The 18,071-nt window shown below is 45.1% G+C and overlaps 1 protein-coding gene across 1 annotated transcript in view; it reads right to left on the reverse strand.

Moving 5' to 3' along the window:
- TBX5 (T-box transcription factor 5) overlaps window positions 1-18,071 on the reverse strand; it is a 38,435-nt gene that overhangs the window by 10,912 nt on the left and 9,452 nt on the right. The window contains exons 6-7 of the mRNA XM_071572116.1: window positions 17,357-17,509; window positions 8,709-8,800 (exon numbers count right to left, since the gene is read on the reverse strand). Coding sequence (XP_071428217.1) covers window positions 8,709-8,800; window positions 17,357-17,509 — 245 coding nt within the window. The remainder of the gene's footprint in view (window positions 1-8,708; window positions 8,801-17,356; window positions 17,510-18,071) is intronic.

Here is an 18,071-nt window from a genome sequence, read left to right on the forward strand (position 1 = left end):
CCCAGCAGCTCCTCCCAGCAGGAGCGTGGCTTCTTACCCACTTGGGCTTGTGGGTCAGGCAGCTTTCCCCCAGTACTGGAGTCCAGGCTGTTCATGAGGAACAAAAGAGACATGGACTGGGAGGAAGCAGAGACTTATCCCTGGGATGCACAAGACAACAATGGATGCCAGGGTGGGTGGTGGGCTACAGAGGACCTGTCTGTGGACACTCAGCACTTAAATTTCCACCCCAGGAACTCTTGCTGGAAGGCAGCTTTGGTGGCTTCTCAAGAACGTCAACAGCTGTGGCCATCAAACCTCACAGGTGACCCTCAAATCTTCTGGGTTCTGGGGGATCTCCCAGCCCTACCAGGTTATGGCTTTGAGCTGCCTGCTTCTGTCTTTCTCCACCTTCACACAGCTATCCTCATGGAAAGAGTACCAACATGACACCTCAAAGCTGCATTCCCACCACATTTCTCTCCAAGGAGACAATCCACAAGGAGGTGACACTTGGAGCATGCCCATAGCTCTCCTCTCTAATGAGAAGCTGGTGTGTAGTTCCTTCTTCCTCAGCTCCAACACTACCAACATCCAATCCCCCAAGAAATTACAGGATCTCTTCTTTTTTTCCCCAGTGGGACATCTCTGAGGTGTGGTGGAGGAGAAGGATCATGTTCTCTTGCTTTTCTGGAAGATGGTGAGATAACTACTTTCCCAGTCTCTCCCTGTTTCATGAGAGGAAGAATTCCATGTCTCCTTGGAACATGGGGTTGGATCTGCTTGGTAAACCATGAATTCTCACAGTAGCTCAGAGGGACCCCATCAGCATCAGAAGACCCTCACTGTGCAAAGCACCACATAAACAATAAGAAACCATCCCTATCCCAGATGCTTCTCACATAAATTAGCAATTTTTCTCATTCAATTGAGAACAGAGAGGGGGGGAAATTAGCAAGTTAATTGGTTTCTTCTTGATAAAAAATATTTTCACATAGTTGTTGTCAGAAGAGACCTCTAAGACCACCAAGTCCAACGTTGGACCAATCATCACTTTGTGAACTAGACCAGAGCACTGAGTGTCACATCCAGTTCTTCCTCGAACACTCCAGGTGTGGGGACTCCATCACTTCCATGGCCAGTCCTTTCCAATGCCTGACCACCCTTTCAGTGAAGAAATTCTTCCTCATGTCCAGGCTGAACCTCAGCTGCTTTCTGTCCATGAAGAGGCTGTTTGCCTGAAACACCAGTATCTTTATCCCAAGTGCCAGAACACAGGTGGTGTCAGGATCCCACACTCCCCTCATGCACTGGGAACCAAATTCCTTTCAGATGCCATTTGCCAGGGAACACAACAGATTCTGTGGCTGTAAAGGAGGACTGTAGTGACCTGTGGGACATGGTGAGAGCTGGGAGTCACACTGGAGAGGGAACAGGTTGGAGACACCAAGTTTCCAAACAGCAGTTCCCAGGAGGTATCGCAATAACGTCTCTCCAGACTGAAATATTTCCATTTCAGTCAAAACATGTTGGGTGCTATTTTTGCCAAAAAATCAACTGTTTGAGGAGGGAGATGAAGGAAAGTATTTTCTAACTAAATAGCTAAAATATTCTTTCTTTCACTTTGCCATTTTTCTGTCCACAAGGGAAGTTATCCCTGTATTTCTACATGTTGTTCCTTATAGAGCTGAGCTCTAATAAAGAGACATCTTTGTTATTTTGTAAATCAACAGTAATCTCAAAATATTATACTGTTTCTTGAACCCACTCAATATACACTCAGCACACCTACCATTTTTGAATACCAAAGGACAAAACAAAATGAAGCAGATTCTTCCCCTCCCACCCCCAAGACACTATTCCCAAAATAGGTGGGTGTGATCCTGGGCTATAGTTCAGTGGAATGAAAGGTTTTGTTCATTGCTGGCACAGAATGACTGTTTTGCCCAGAAATTTTGCTGTCCCTAAAAAATTGTAGCAAAGTAGGAAGGGGAAAAAAGTGTTAAACCTTGACTTAGGCAGTATAGGAAACTGTCTACACAGCAAGGAAGAGGCTGTTGCTCCTGGGCCAGAATGTGAATTAGTTTTACAGGGGAGTGTTAATAGGCTGCATTTTTTTTGCATTAAAAATTGCAAAACTAGAAGGGAGAAAAAAAACTTGGTTGGGAAAAAAGGTTTACAAGGAAAGAAGATGTTTCTGGTCTATTTAAAGCATGCTGGAGGTTAATTATTAATATTTAGTTACTTTATTTGGTATATTACAATAGCACAGGGGACAAGGAGGAAAAGGGGAGGCACACAAGGTGCTGCAGAGTCTCTGCATCACCAAGTTTCCAGTTGAGGGGCCACCAGGAGAGAATATTACTTCAATTTTCATTAAAGCTTAGGGAAAAGAGATCAAGGATGAGGTCCAAGACCATAGTGAAGGCACTCAGTCTTGACTCAGTTCTTAACTCCTACCTGGCTAAAGGTTTCTCAGACCCATAGGATTGGACACCACCTCTGCATGACTTTCCTAATAGCACATGAATTGCACTTAAAGTTCATCATATAACCCCAGCCCTGCAGATCAGGCCTTATAAGTGAACCCTTCCTGCATTTCCTGAGCATTTCCATCCAAACCAGACCTCTGTCAGGCAGAATTAGGAAGTTCAGTCTCATTTTCTCACATGGCATCTTCCCCTTGTGATATGATTCCCTCACCATGACAGAGCTCCATAAGATCAGTTATGCCACAAATTCACACCTAGCAAAAAATTCAAAGGAGCAAATTCAAGAAAATTTTGTAATCTCAGAACCAGAAACCTTGTATGCCCTGCAAACTAATCAAAACTGAAAAAGAATTATATATAGAGAGACCTTCACATAGTGATATCCAGACACTTTCTTGCTTTTTACTACAGTGTAATGGAGCAATAATTTTCAATGTGTTTTCATGTGCAGACTAGAAGTTTCCTAATGCACAAGCCAATGCATAGTAAACACAGCTGCCAGACAAAAACCTTGTTAAAAAAATCTTTTCACAGATGCACAGTTTATAGCCAGGAAGCTTCTGTACTGAAGCATCCAATTCCTACTGCAAGTTATTTAAGATGAGGTTTCTGATATTTCTGCAACAAAACATTATATGCACCAAGGCTTTCCAGAGCTGCTGTAGCTGATGGTAACAAGGCTTCAAAAGACTTATTAAACATCAGATCCCAAGGATCATACTGATATCTGTTCAAGGTCAAGATGAAGCATGATATGGAAAAGAATTTCTCCATGGTCAGTTGCTTCCATGTTCTACCTGCAACCTTTGAAGCCCCTGAGCTGTCCAGATCTTGTTCACAACATCAAATCTTAGTCTAAAGTCTGATACAAGGTCTCTCTGTGGCTGAACATGGTGATTCCCTTACACTCTTTCCATATTCCCAGGAGACTTTAACTCCTCCTTGGTCAGTCACTACAAAAGGACAAATGTTTGTCATCCTGTCAGTCCCACCACTTCCACCCACCCAGCCCAGTGGTGCAGAATCAAACCCCAATTCCAGATGTGCAAACATAACTCAGTGGTGTTGGGGTTTATATTTCCCAGGCTACCAATTGTTGTCCTTCCTGCTGAGACTCAAGAGTAGGAAAGAAATGGAATTCAGCCATAACAGACATATAAAAAGGAATTGAAAAAAAAAAAGTGACTGGAATAAACATACCATGTCATTATCCAGCACATAAAAAGATAGATTCCTGCAGAAAAATGCCACTGATCATGTTGGATTAAGAAGAACACAAGAGGAGATGGAGAATGGATGAGCTGACTTTCCCATTTTAAAAGAGCTGTGCATACCCTCCAGTGAGGTCTGCAGAGCTTTATTTTGGATTCCATCTGAATTCCATCAAACTCTATAGAATACATTTCAAGCCTACAGTTTCCACTGGGACTTTGACCAGGAAAATTTCCTCGGATATGTTTGCTGGAGGAAAGCATCATCTCTCTAGCAGATGTTACAGCTCTAATTCTCACACTGAAATGTTTCACACAGCACGTGGCTCTTGGAAGATTTCAGCGGCAGAACATAGGAAATGGAAGTGGATGTAAAGATGTGATGGGAAGACACAAGAAGAACAAGGTTGGTTGCAGTGGACCAAGACTGACTTGCATTAGTCAGCCTGGAGCCTCTCAGTCCAACATGATGTTAACATGTCAAGGTAGACAATCCCTAGAGGCTGATCCATTTATTCTACTGGCACCCCAAAATGCACTCTCATCTCTGTCACACCATCTCTGAATTATGGAACTGATTTTATGTCCTCTGTGTCTGGCTCAGTTTGTATTCTCGATTATTCATGGGAATCTTTGAGATAAATCCTTTGGAGCCAACAAGATAACTGTGGATTAATGCCAAAGGCAGCAAACTGTGGCTCGTGATCTTTGGCAGAGAAAACATACCCATAACATACCATCACTCTTCTCTGTCCTGTGGATCATTCTGGATCTTTGTCTCACTTTGAAAGGAGCCACCAAGGGAGCCAAAAGCCATTTCATGGGATCATCATTGCTCTTAGAAGCTTTCCCAATAGGAAGCTTCAAGAACTAAATTGCATTAATTTGAGTGAACTGTAACTAGGTTGTGAGACTTCCAGAAGCACTTCAGCACCCATAACAACCACCAAAGACAATGGGAGTTGCAGATGACCAGCAAAAATTAGTTACAGGTTTAACAGAATTTCTTTTACAGTGCTCCAGCCCCAGACGCACAAACTCTTCTCCCCTGCTGTCCTTTGGCACTCACAGACTAAAAAAAAAATAATAATAAAAGCTGTGACTTGCATGCAACCTTCCAAATCACCCAATAGCTGTGGGTTGTTAGTGCAGCTCTGTTGACTCTCAATGTGTGGAGAATTTTTGGGGGGCAAAGTCCTACACTGGTATCTACAATGCAGATCTCGTCTCTCTGCATAAACTTCACCCTCTGCAGGTTTCTGCCACGTGTTTTGCTCTTCTACTCCACACCAAATTCCCCTTGGCATGGGCAGAAGCTCTAAGTGGAGACAAAAGAGATTTTTACAGTGCAGAGGGGGCAAGAGATCCAAAAGGAATATTTTACTTGAAATTTCCAGTGTCATTTTTACCTGATTTATGTTTTTCAACTGCAGCATGACCACAGGGTACAGATGTAGTATAACTCTGCACATTTTCCTGGGTTTTTTTGCTTACTTTTTAATGGTTTTGGGTATTTTTCCTTAACCAAGGAAATAACAAACTCGATCTCATGCTCAGAAACTTGAAAACTGGGTAAAGCCTATTCTTCCAGAGCATCCATCCTACCAAAGAAGCTGATAAAGGGCCTCTGTGTTCTTCAAGAAAGAAAGGCAGTGGGAGCAAAATTAACAGGTATCAGAAGTCTGTGTTCACTGGAATTTGAATCTCTCTGGAGCTGGTGGTTCTTCTTTTTGAATGACATCACCTGATGCTGAAAGGCTTAACATGACTACTGAATGAAGTTTACTACCCTGACAGACTTATTAACTTTTTTTTTTTCTGGGAGACAGGAGAGAAAAACTGACATGGGAGGATTGGAAAGGAGAAAGCCCTGGAGAGGGATGGACTCAAAGCCACCCCCATCCACCCTAGAAAGCTTCTGTCTCCAGACACCACTGTGACCACCACATTGCTCTTGCTTAGCCAGAGCACATGGAGGCAAACAGATGTGGAGGGAGAGTCCTCGGTGAGGCACCCAAATCCATCCTCTGAGCTCACCCTTGGCACTGGAAGTCGTCCTTCTTCCCTACTTTGTCTTCCTTCCTCTAAGTCCCTACCATTTGCCAAAGGGATGAGTTCAGTGACTGAATCATCCAGCCAAGTCTTCACTAGCACTTAGATCTGCTTTCTTTCATCCCACAGCAAGACCCCCTCTGAGGTAACTGAAATTATTCTGGATCCAGAAAACTGGTCTCCCTCCCATTCTCTGACAGCCAAAGGTGCAAGGAGACCACTAGGGCTGGTGGGATGGCAGGTTCTTTCTATTAGGAAGCACTTAATCTCATGTGATTTTAGCTACTTCAAGGCAGGGAACTGCTCTAAGCAAATCATTCAGACTCTGCAGATGAGACAGGCAAGAGGGCTCCTCATCCACCCCATCATTGTTGGGTCAAGCTCTCAAAGGAAAGCAGCTTTGCAGGGAATTAAGAAACATCTTAGGTTTAAATAAAGAAAACACAGAGATGTCTCCTCAGCATGACAAAATCTTTCCCTCCATGGCTGTACCCCTTAATGAGATGATCAGTGACCTGATGAATGTCAGGTCACCAGTTTCTGATACAAAAGCTGTGCACTGTTATAAAAATGTGCCTTTTTGCCGCTACTTTTTTTTCATAATGAAGGAATAGCACTAAAAATGCATCCCATCATATTCTCCAAAGGCATAAATAGACATCACCCCCCTAAAACCAAGACAGACTTACTTATACCTGCCAGCTGGGGAGTGGGTCCATCACTGGGAGACAATTTCATACACATATATTTATATATTAAAATATACTTTATATACATTTAATTGCATTTTAATATATAAATTTATATGTTAATCTTATATAAACCCACAAAAGGTAGGTCATAGTTTTCTAACATACTTGATCCTGAATGGTTCTTTATCTTACAGACACAATCTATTTTTCATATATACAACTTATTTATATATATAACTTATTTTATAAATGTTTTCATATATTTTTATATAATTTTGCATATATTCATGTATATATAAAAAACCCACAAAGGTGGGCACATATTTTCAACCTTGAATGGGTCTTTATTTTAGTATAATAATCTTATCCTGCCCTCCCTTAAAAAAATGACATCTTTGTAAAGGCACACAGCCATTTCTATGCTATCGGGACAGAGGATAAGTTATTAAGGAAGTGAACATCAGAAATTATCCTGTAAAGCCAGGGCTGTGGATTTTAACCCTTTCAGCCCTGCCAGGTCTGTGTATTTATATATTCCAAGTGTTTCTGTTCACTGTATCATCAACTACAACCACAGGCCTGCATAAAAATGCCAAGCAATTTTTAGCCCAGGCTCAGCATGGCTTGATGCCATGCTCTTCATATGGCATGAAGCCCTTGCTAATAGTCCTCACTGTTCTACCTCCTCCCTCCCTCTCCAAAAAAACCCCACCATGAATGTAAACCTTCAAATCTTTCCATTGACCGTAATGAAAGGGTGGTTTAGCAGCAAAAAAATGAGGAGAGGACATCGTTGCTCGAGTTCCAGTAGAGGCTGGGAGACTGGCACAGGGTGGGGGGAAGCTATTTCAAGTGGTAGTGCACCCATAAATAAATAAATATTGACACTTTTTGCCAGGATCTGTGCTGTCGTTGGAAAGGGCAGGCAGGGAACACAGGGCACATTCAGAAGACCACAGAGATGATTTTGATTGAGAAGATTAACTGTTATATATATATGCCTTTTGGATACATATGTATTGGCTTCTCTGGGGCTGAGCCTGAAAATATTTGTATACAGGAGTACATTTGCCCATTTGAGTAGGCCTATGGGTTCTTGCAGGATTACAGGAATTATTTGTTGCCTGACAGCATGATTTTCCTGGCTGTGGAGAGCCCTGCTCAGGTCATCAACCACGGCAACTAGAAGAGACTCTGACATCTGCGCTCCAGCCTGTGGTGACCACCTACAGCTGGTCCTGGGAGGGCAGTGGGAAGAGCCCTCCCAGTGGAAGGTCACAGGGGAGGTCCCTACAGCCCTTCACCAAGAGCCAGCACTGCTGATCCCAGGGAATAAGGGATTGAAGTCTCTCCTCCCCTTCTGGATGGAAAATGCTATGTTGAGCATCTACATCTGCCCTAGGTATGATCATGGGTATGGCGCTGTTCCTGCAAAACATTTGCACCAGGAAGTAACTTGACACATGGACAAAGCTCCAAGTGAATTGAAAGGCACGAAGTTAATTACCAGCAGGACCTGACATTTAGAAAAGGACATTAAACAAGATTTAGGTTTGATTTTCAGCTACAGTACTTACATCCAAAACTGAGATTCAAAAAGGTCTCCTCAGCCACCTGGCACTGGAGATCCAAACATTTTCTAACACTTTTGTCCTTCAGCCTGAAACCACCACATCTGCACTCCTACTCTGCACATCCAGAACCGGCCAGGCAAACGTCCCCTCCTGCCAAAGCCCCTCAAAAGCCAGTGACAACACAACACAGGGCTCTACACCAAGATCTCCAGAGGCATGTGGAGCACCCTTAACAAACATACTCCCAAAACAAGGCTGTGATCTTTGTCTTTAAAGCACTGTCACCTAGGGGAAAAAACAACTTTCCCGTGGTAGCCTGATGGCCACAGCTTCTCTGAGCTAGTCCAAATCTCTGATTGCTTTGAACAGGTCTAAGCCCATGGGCAGCCACAGAGGTGGCTGTTTTGCACAAAGCTGGAGGTTCTTCTGAATGGAGACATGTCAAACAAATACAAGTCCCTGCAGCCAGGAGGACAACCCACAATCTGCAAGCCAGCAGTGAAGGCATTCACCTTGGAGTGGGAGGGCCTGAATTTTGGCCCCACATCTTGCTGATATTGCAACAACCTGATGTAAAACGCACATGCAGACCTCAGGGAAGGGACTGTCACTATGTCCTGGCTTAGCCCAAGCCACAGGTGACATGCAAAGCAAAGCCCAGGTGGTGTTCATGGTCCTGAGTGAGTCCCCACAGTGGAGACACGTTACCTCTGCATCCTGGACATCCTGTGGAGCTCCATGTCATCGCTGCCGCGGAAGCCTTTCGCAAAGGGGTTGTTCTCAATCTTTAACTGGGTGATCTGAAAGGGAGGAAATGCAACGGGTTCATTGCAAGTCCAAGGCATGGCCTGGGAGACGGGGTATTGTTTATTAAACTCAAGCCGGTAGGGATGCGAGGGAAAACTCAGCTTTCAGGAACTCCAGTCATCCTTCAGCTCAGGCATTGACCACTCCAGATGGGCCTTCCTCTAGATTGCTCCACTGGAAAAATATCTCCTGTCAACAGCCTCTCACTTCTCTCAGGCTTGTCCCATAACTAACACGTGGGACTGTGCACACACAAAAATTTCTCTCTGGAGGAAATCTGCTTTCTTAGAGTTCTTACTTACTTTTTGTTGCCAGGACAGAAAGCGCTGCACTGACCAGAGGACCAGGAATGGAAGTCATATTGTCTGAACAAATCCCACTAACATCATTTTTTCAGCCATGACCAAAACTTCAGCTCTCAGACCCTACATCCTCTCACTCAGACCACTGAAGCTCACTCTTTCTGTATTTCAGACCAGCTAAATGTACTCCAGGTGCTCTGCATCTGAGATCCTGCCCCAGGCAGCCCCACACCTATAAGCACTGCGTGGAGTAACTACCAAAAGTACTTGGAGGGCAACTTCACCTCTGACCAGCCCTGGAAGATTATTTCTCCCCCCATTAATTCCAGAAGAAATTGAGGGGTGTTTGCTCACTTAATTGGCTACCTTCAGCTTCTAAAGTTTGCCAGGATGAATCCCTCTCAGACTCAACTTTGGTCCCCTTACAACATCTAAGCTAAACATTTAAAGCAGCTGCTGTACAGGACATACCCTTACACAAAGGAGCTGTGTCTCTCAAAGAGGTGCAATCCCCTCCTTCACATACTTCCGAAGGCTTAGGTGAGCAGGATTTCTCAAGCTAGGGGTTATCATCTAAGCAAACATTAATTATGGACCAGCAACACCCTGAAATTCCCTGTGGATCTTGTAAAAACTCACTCTGCATCCCAAATTTGATGCAAATGCTGTGGTGCCTTTGCCCAGCAGGACTGAGCCTGGATCAGGTGTGGTATGGCAGAAGAGGCAACAGTTCCCCTTCTTCTCTTTCTCCATCACTACCTGGCAGTCTAAGCCCTCAGCCAGGAGTGAGGAGAGCCACTTTCCCAGGAGGAGAGACAATGCTGTGTTTGCCACTGGAGGAGCTTCAAGCACTCATTGCGTTCTATGGAAACGCCGTCCTTCCTTCCTATTGAAGGTTGGCCAACGGGAAGGAAAGAGCTCGAGATTGATGGCTGGAGAACAGAGAGAGGTTCGTGTTCACCAACTCAAGCACAAAAAAAATGAACCCACCTCTCTGCCAAAATTCAAAGAGGAAAATCTGGCTCAGCTACTGTCAATAGTAAACCTCGCCAGGTATCTGCACAACCAGATTATTTTGTTATTTTCTGGTCTTTCAGCATATTTTTTTCCAAAGATCGTTTGTTTGTTTGCCATTTTTGCCTAATTCAGCCCCAAATCTCTCTCAAAGGCTCTATCACCCCTATGCTTGTCCCCACAGGCACTCCCCTTAAATCAGGACCACATTTATCACATAAACAGGCCCTTGCGCTTTTTTTTTTGTCACGCATTTAAGATTTCAAAGAGAAGGGCAAACAAACAATCTATTCGGGTCAATTTGCCTTTTGAGTCATTCTCTAGCAATAAAACAGAGGCCCATTTTGTAATTAGGAGCCCTGAATAATTACACAACCAGCTGCGTATTTTGCAAAAGAAACGGCCTATCGGTTTCCACTGGCGAGGTGGCGACTCTTCTATAATGAATAATAGGCATTATTCAATATTTTAAATGTTCTTGAAGCCCAGTAAATGTACAGGTTGTCCTCCCTTGCTGACCCCAATGGCAATATTTGCTTGCATAAGTGAAGTCCTTCACTGAGCGAGGATTTACAGTATTGGCACCAGCACACAAATGTACAAAGGGGCGGATTCATCCCAACCTAACCGAAGGCATTTTAACCAAGGCGCCTGCACCAGGAACCTCGTCTCCCAGCGTTCCTGCTGGAATCAGTGGAGAGAGATGGGGACTGCCAGAGGGCACTGGGGCTCTGAGGTGGGTAGCATTGCCTTCACAGGTCCCCAGTGCTCTCCCTTCACTGGAGAAAGAGCCATCAGTGCCCTAGTCCCGAATTTAAGGGCCTCAGATGAATGCCCTGCTTGATTAATCAAGCTTTTAATCACCCATGAAATATCAGACAAAATACCAAAGGGGACCTTGATCTTGCAAATGTGTTGCTTTATGGGTACAGAAGGCTCCAAACCCACATGAGGAACACACTTACAAACAGAGGTGTTAACGTACATGTTGTGGTAGAAAACCCCAACTGAAATCTTGGCTTTCAGCCTCCTTAAAATTAGGGATCTGCTGGATTGAAGGCATCTACAAACCAGGGACTACAGAAGGTTTTGAATTAATTCTCAGATCTTTGGTGTACTTCAGATGGATTGGAGTTCTCAGAACAGTTTCTCTAGATTATAACTCATGGCATCAACCCCAGCATGAATCCAGGAGAGTCCAAGCCAGATTTAACAAAACTGTACACAACAAAGTAGAGCACAGAGAAAAAGTTAATGAATCTCTGCTTTAAAAAACAACTCATGGAAGATATTTTGATTGGCCAGTTTTTGTCTGACTTACAAACTGCTTCAGAGGTGGAAAAGCAAACGCATGTGTGGAAATAACCTTCTTCTGGATCAATTTTGCCATAGCAAAATTCAGTTTAATTGACTGTAACTCATGGAGGGGGCAAGAAAAACTGTCAGAAAGTAAATGACAATTACATCATGAAAAATAAAAAAAAAATACATCTTGTAAGGTCATTAAGAAAGAGTGCTCAGGGCTAAATTACATAACAGATTCCATAAAACTGTAGGGCTTTGTTTACATATTTGCTACTGAGAGAAACTGATGGCAAAGTTCACTCTGACCACTGATTCCTGAAGCTGCCACAGACTCTTTGAGATAAGAATTTTCCAAGATTGAGACTCCCAGATTTACACTTTTCAGGTCTTGTCTGACCTATGGATTCATCTTCACTTCAATGGAAAGCAACAGTTCCCAATGAAATCTCAGCACTGCTCCACTTCTCTTCTTTCTATGAGCTAACTGACCACAAAACACTTTCCCTATTTCCCTATTTCCAATGCCATCTTTAGCATAATAAAATTTAGCTTTGCATCTAATTAGATCAAAGAAACACACTTAGATTAAAAACAAAAACAAAACCATACAGATATATATTTATATGGACATTTGTGCCTAAAGGCTCATGAATATCATTATGGGCAGGATCAAAACTACCACTTAGTATTATTTTTTTTTGTCAAGAACTTGCCATAAGAGGATTTTTCACAATTGCTTCTCACTTCAGAAGTAAGAACAAAGTTAAAACTTTGTTAAGGATGATGTGTTCCACACCAGGTCTGTGCCCTGGGCTTCATTTTATTCACTTGTTTTACTATCAACATTATTTTTAGCACTACAGCTAAGGGGAAAAACACCACCCTGACCTCTTTGGGCTCTTTCAAAATTGTCCTAAGGTTGGGCATTCTAGAAAAGGAACGTCATGCTCTACAAGGGATGAGGATCCTCAGTTTCTGAGCTGTATTTTTGTCAACAACTGCCTCACCTGAAGAACTTAAAATTCTTAATTGGTGTAAAAAATCACCCTTCAGGTCACCCCATTTAGTGATGATGAGGTCGAGGTGGTCACCCTTGAGCAGAACACACATGGACCTCCCCATCCTGTTGGGATATGTGCTGTCCTTGCCCTGCAGATGATCACGGTCCTGCTTAAAGTGACAGAGAGGAGCCAGGACAACCTCTGCCACCACTGCAGCTCTCAGTGGTGAGAGCCATGGGAGGATGAGCTTTGGGCTGGAAAGCACAGAGCCTTTTTCTTTTGCACTTTCATGTAGCCCAGGTGGAAACCAAGTCAGTGAGGATGAGGAAGCCAAACCAGAGAAGTGAGAAGGAAAGGAACAGATGAAGACCTGCTGAGACTATGGACATCTGGCTGGGCCAAACAGGAGCTGGATGGGCAGCTGGGACTTGGAACTCAAGGTAAAGGCCAGGAGGAGAGGGAGTTGCTGGTGAGGGGGATAAGATGAAGAACCCAGAAGCCAGTGAAGGAAATGGGAGGGACTGAGGCAGTGGCTGGTCAGAAGTACTGGTGTGAGACAGAGGGGCTCATTGAGGAGGCTGTTGGCTGAACTGGGAGACAAGAACAGAGGATGAGAAGAGAAGGACCTCGCACAGTGTTCTGGGGGAAGGAGTTGGGTTGGCAAGCAAGAGTGACACTGGAGAGAAAGTGTCTTTTCTGAGCTTGAGAAGGGCTGGCTTGAGGAACAAAAGGGTCCCAGGGCTGGCAGGGAGGCAGGAACAAGACTAAGGACAGAGGGGCAGAGGGAGACAAGATTGATTCAGACATAGGGTGTGAAGGACACAAGAGTTCTTGAAAGAAGCACTCTCCTACCAAGGCCTGGAATGGGACTAAGTATTTGAGAGCAGAGATGTGAGGAGCCTCAAAAGCTCAGTGCCATCCTAGAGTGACTAAGGGCTGCACAGAAGCCACCAGCTCTAGCAATGAAGAGAAGATACATGGTCTCACCTCACTTCACCCCAGGGAACCCTGTCTCTCTCTAGGGAAATGTCCCTTCAGACAAGAGTCCTGAGTAAGGAGGAGGCTGTCCTTTCTACCCATGGAAGTGGGAAGACACAGGGCCAAGGACCACAGGCTGGGCAGGGAGAGCTTTAGGGACTGGACCCAGTCCAGTCTCTGCACAGAGGAACTCCATGGGATGCCAACCTGGCCACCACAATGGTGGCCTCTGCTGAAGTGATGGAGGTGGCCACCTGCAACCAGAGGCAAGGAGAACGGAGTTCTGAGAAGAAAACATCCCAAGCCAAAGGACCTGCCCACCTCTTGCAGCAGCTACACCTACACAACCTTACAAGATGTCTCCACAGAACAAGAAGAGGCCATGTGATCAGAGGATTTGCTGCACAGGCAGCTCTTCAGAATTCATCAGGATGAAGCACCAGTTGACTTGGTCAACTTATCAACATGATTTTAGCACAGGGTCTTTCTAGGGGTAGGATGAACCTATGTATTCAGAAAGCCCACCAGCTGTCTGGGAGTGTATCCATTAGTCTTCATCCATGCCCTTCCCTGGTCCTCTGCTTTACTCTGCTGCACGTAGCATTTCTGGGTGCCTGTAGCATCCCAGCTGGGGCTAAAATTTCCTTAAAATAATTTGGGCTACCAAGAATGTTAAATAACTCAAGGAAGAAAAAAAAATCAGCATAAAACCGGATATCCAGAGGGGGAAGACCAATATAAAGCCCAAGTCCAACTAACGGGGAAAGTAGGTTGTAAAAATTAATGAGAATAATTGTTGCGAATTCTTGCTTTTGAAAGAACCCTCATGAGGGCAGAACCTTAATTATTTCTGTCTATTAGGGTTCATTTCCTGGTCCTAAGCAGAGAGCTAGTACCTAATAAATACAAGCCAGTAACACAAAGATTTAAGCTACAGCAAAATGGTACTTAACTGCAGGGGAAGTTAATATTTGGGAATCAACCTGATTGCAAGCACCCATTGTGTAAATGGCAAGGAAATGAAATGTGCATGTGACCTATTTTAACACCTCGATATTTCTGGGGTATTTTTCAGGGTTGCAGAGATGGGGGAGGTGGTCAACCAAGCTGCTGACAACAGCACTGAAAACTTTACCAAAACTTCCTTCATGGCTTAAGCCTCTTTTTGGGGAGTAGGGCTGGGGAGAGGGAGATCCCAGGGTGCTTAAATATCTTTTCAGGCTGTCTAAAATATCAGGGGAAATAAGCACAAGGCCTACATAGGGATTGCAGCTGTGCTATTGAAATAAGTTGACTGATCTGGAATCAGGCAAGTATTTCTATAAGCTGTGAAAGCATAGACTCAAATACATTTGTGGGCGAGTCACACAATGAATACTGTAATATAATTCAGCTATAACATAGTTCTTGAAACCTAAAACACATGCATGTGTGAATTTGTGTATATATATGAGTGAGAAATACATGGGCATATAAAAATTAAGTGTAAAATATGTTGGAATCTACAAACTACATGATTGTGTGGATGGGAAAGTTTTACAAAGGATAAACTACAGGTGATGGGTGGAAAGTGAGAGAGAAATGGCTGAAAATAGGAAAAAATAGGTAGTGTATTGAGAGCAAGACGTGGGGATGGGCAGGCAGACCCTCCCTGGGTACCTCAATGCTGCAGCCACAGACTGGTGGGACTACAATAATTTATGGCAGCAAGAAATGCAGTCATGAAAATGCAGCTTGAAAATATGGTTTGCCAAGCAACATCTCAGCTGTGAAAGCTGAGCTCGGGTTTCTGCCAGTGGAAAAGACCCCTCTTGCCACCCAGCTCAGCTGGAGGATGTTACTCCTTGAGCACAGCCAGCATCCAACAGCCCCAATATCATTCTCATATCATCCTCCATCTGCACTGGGGCAAGCTCCAAATTTTATTCCCTTCCCTGGAGGGAGATGCCATTTAGGGTAGATCATTCCTTGGTTTATTTTTGTGGCTCTATCTTTCTCAGTTGGGTCTTTATCTTGGGGCTACAACCACTACTCTTTCTTTGTTCCCCCAATGATTCAGCGCAGCAAGAGGAGGAATGTGTGTGCCGAGGGGGAAGAGGGATGTAAGGGTATGTAAAATGTGTAGGGGGTGTGTAAAATATGTCTTGGTGTCTGTGTGTGGGTGCATGTGTCTGCTGGGATGTGAGTGTGTGTGTCTGTAGGGATTCCTGCCTTTGTCAGTGCCTATGTTTTGACAGAGACAGATACGCAGATGTCATTTCTTATCAAACAGATGTTGTTGATTTACAATCAAATATTCCTGCTCCTCCTAATATGGCAGTTTTCCCAAACTACTGTACTTACATGTTTCTGCTTTGCTTTTGCTTTATTTGCATGATAATTTCTTTTCCTATAAAACAGTCCCATTTTTCTTCAAAGGAAAGCAGTCAAAATTGGGTCTGTGCTCTCATCGAGAAATGCCTTTAAAACAGGCAGTGTGTCCTGTTTTATTAACTCCCAGTTCTATTAATATTATATTCTGTCTCTGAATCCATCAAGCAGAAGTTAAACTTGATTTTATAGCATCCACAGCGGAGTTATAATTTAAGGCATAATTTGGCAAGGACTCAATTTGGATTCAGTTTGCTTGTCCTGGCTGTGCCAACAACTCCTATTTTAAAGGGCAGGGAAGTATTTTCTTTTCTCCCTAGTTCCAGTGAAACACTCTTTCTTCTCCAGCCCAGCTCCACTCTCTGCATCTCACGTGCCAACTGATGGGCAGAGGAAACACTATTGTTTCACACAGGTTTAGGTGCTTCCTACTGAACTTCACCAGGAAACATCCAGGATTTTTTGTGGGGATGCTAAATGACTTTTCTCCACCTGCAAAACAAGTATTTCACTCTATCTAGTACAAAGGAGCTGTCCTACCTGCCCATAAACACAAGTAAAATCTTGTAGTAAGCACTTTCTATGTGATTAACCAAGGAATTTGCTTTACTTGATGAAGGAAAATTGACTTTTCATGGGGATCTGCCCTAGAGAGGGTCTGCAGGTGGTGGCAAGGGGCAGTTGGTGAAAAACATCCCTGATACATCTGTAGAGAACTACCCCATCTCTGAGCCTTCCTCCTCCTCCTCCTTCCTTGCTGGGTGGGGAAGCCCAAAGCCCAGCAGGGAAGGAGAAGGGGGAATGGATTTTCCCCCAGCGGAGCAGCTGCAGCACCCCAAGAAAACACTTATTCCATCCAACCCCTTTCTGTTCCACCGGAAGACAAACCTCTTCCATTATTTTTGCGTTTTGTTTGCCTGGGCAGACGGGGAGCTGATCTCAGGCTCAGAGCCTCCCTTTCCTTCCCGGGCCTCCCGGCTGCCGAGCCCGCAGCCCCCCGCGCCCTCCCCGCAGTGCCGCCCGCGCCCAGCCGGGTTATCAGCCCCCGGCCGCGAAGGGGAGCGCCGGGCTCTCTCCTCCAGATTAGGAGCCTTTGACCCATGGGGAGGGGGGAAGATAAAGCCAACTTCCTCGGTTGGTCGTCTCCATCTGAGCAAACCATCCTGTTGAGCTAATTCTCCCTCGGCTCGCCCTGAGCCCCGTCCTTAGATGCTTTGTGGGGCCAGGAATAACAGAGGGAATGGGATGGGTGTGTGAAGAGAGGAAAAGGGGGAAAGAGAAAGGAGAAGGAGGGGGAAAAAAGGAGAACGGAGGGGAGAAGGACAAAGAAAAGAAGGGAAAAGGGAAAGAGAAGGAAAGGGGGAAGAAAAAGAACCAGGGGTGAAGAAACAGGAGAAGGGCGAAAGAAGAAGGAGAAACGAGGAAAGAAAAAGTAGAGGGAGAAAGGGAAAAGGGGAAAGAAGAAGGGGTGAAATGAGAAGAGGGTAGGAAAGGAAACCAAAGCCCTCAGGAAGAGCAGCAGGAAGAGGGAAGGAGCAGGACGCGGTTTGCCGGGGCGGGGGCCGGCCCAGCCCCTCACCTTGTGGTTTTGGTAGGAGGTGACGGCGATGAAGGCGGTCTCCGGGAAGACGTGGGTGCAGAAGGCGGTGTTCTTGGAGCCGAAGCCGTTGTTCTCGTCCGCTTTCACGATGTGAAGCCGGGGCTGGTACTTGTGCATGGAGTTCAGGATGATCTGGGCAAGGGGAGAAGGACCGAACACCCCGTGAGAATGGTGGGGGTACAGGTCGGTGCAATCCCCACTGACCGGGGAGGGGAAGAAGTGGAGAAGTGGGATCCTCTTCCCAAAAAATCTTCACCCGCTTCAGAACTCCCCCGAAAGGCCTGATTTACGTGCTGGGGTAGGGGGACATATCTCTGCAGAAAACCCCTCACTCAAGCAGCCCGTCAGGGCCGGGTGATGCTGTGAAAGGTGACTCCTTACCCAGTACCCCCCACCCCAGCTCTGTGCTGCTCTGTTTTTTCCCCCCACACCTCCGAGGGGTCCGGAACTGCTCCCCCAACACATACGGGCATCCTAAACATGTTGCTAGAGGAATGGGGGGGGTTCGTCTTTCCAGGCCCTTCACAGTCCCCCAAACCTCCCAGCTCACCACCACGACGGCCCGGACATCACAACCCCCACACACCCCAGGGGACCAAAGAGTCAAGAAAGAGCAAGGGAAGAGGAGGGCTGGAGGGATTTAGGGACACATCTCCCCCCGTTAGCCACCCGCAGACGATGGGAGGAAGAGGAG

This window comes from Pithys albifrons, chromosome 17 (genome assembly GCF_047495875.1).
Source record: "Pithys albifrons albifrons isolate INPA30051 chromosome 17, PitAlb_v1, whole genome shotgun sequence".
NCBI classification, from domain to species: domain Eukaryota; kingdom Metazoa; phylum Chordata; class Aves; order Passeriformes; family Thamnophilidae; genus Pithys; species Pithys albifrons.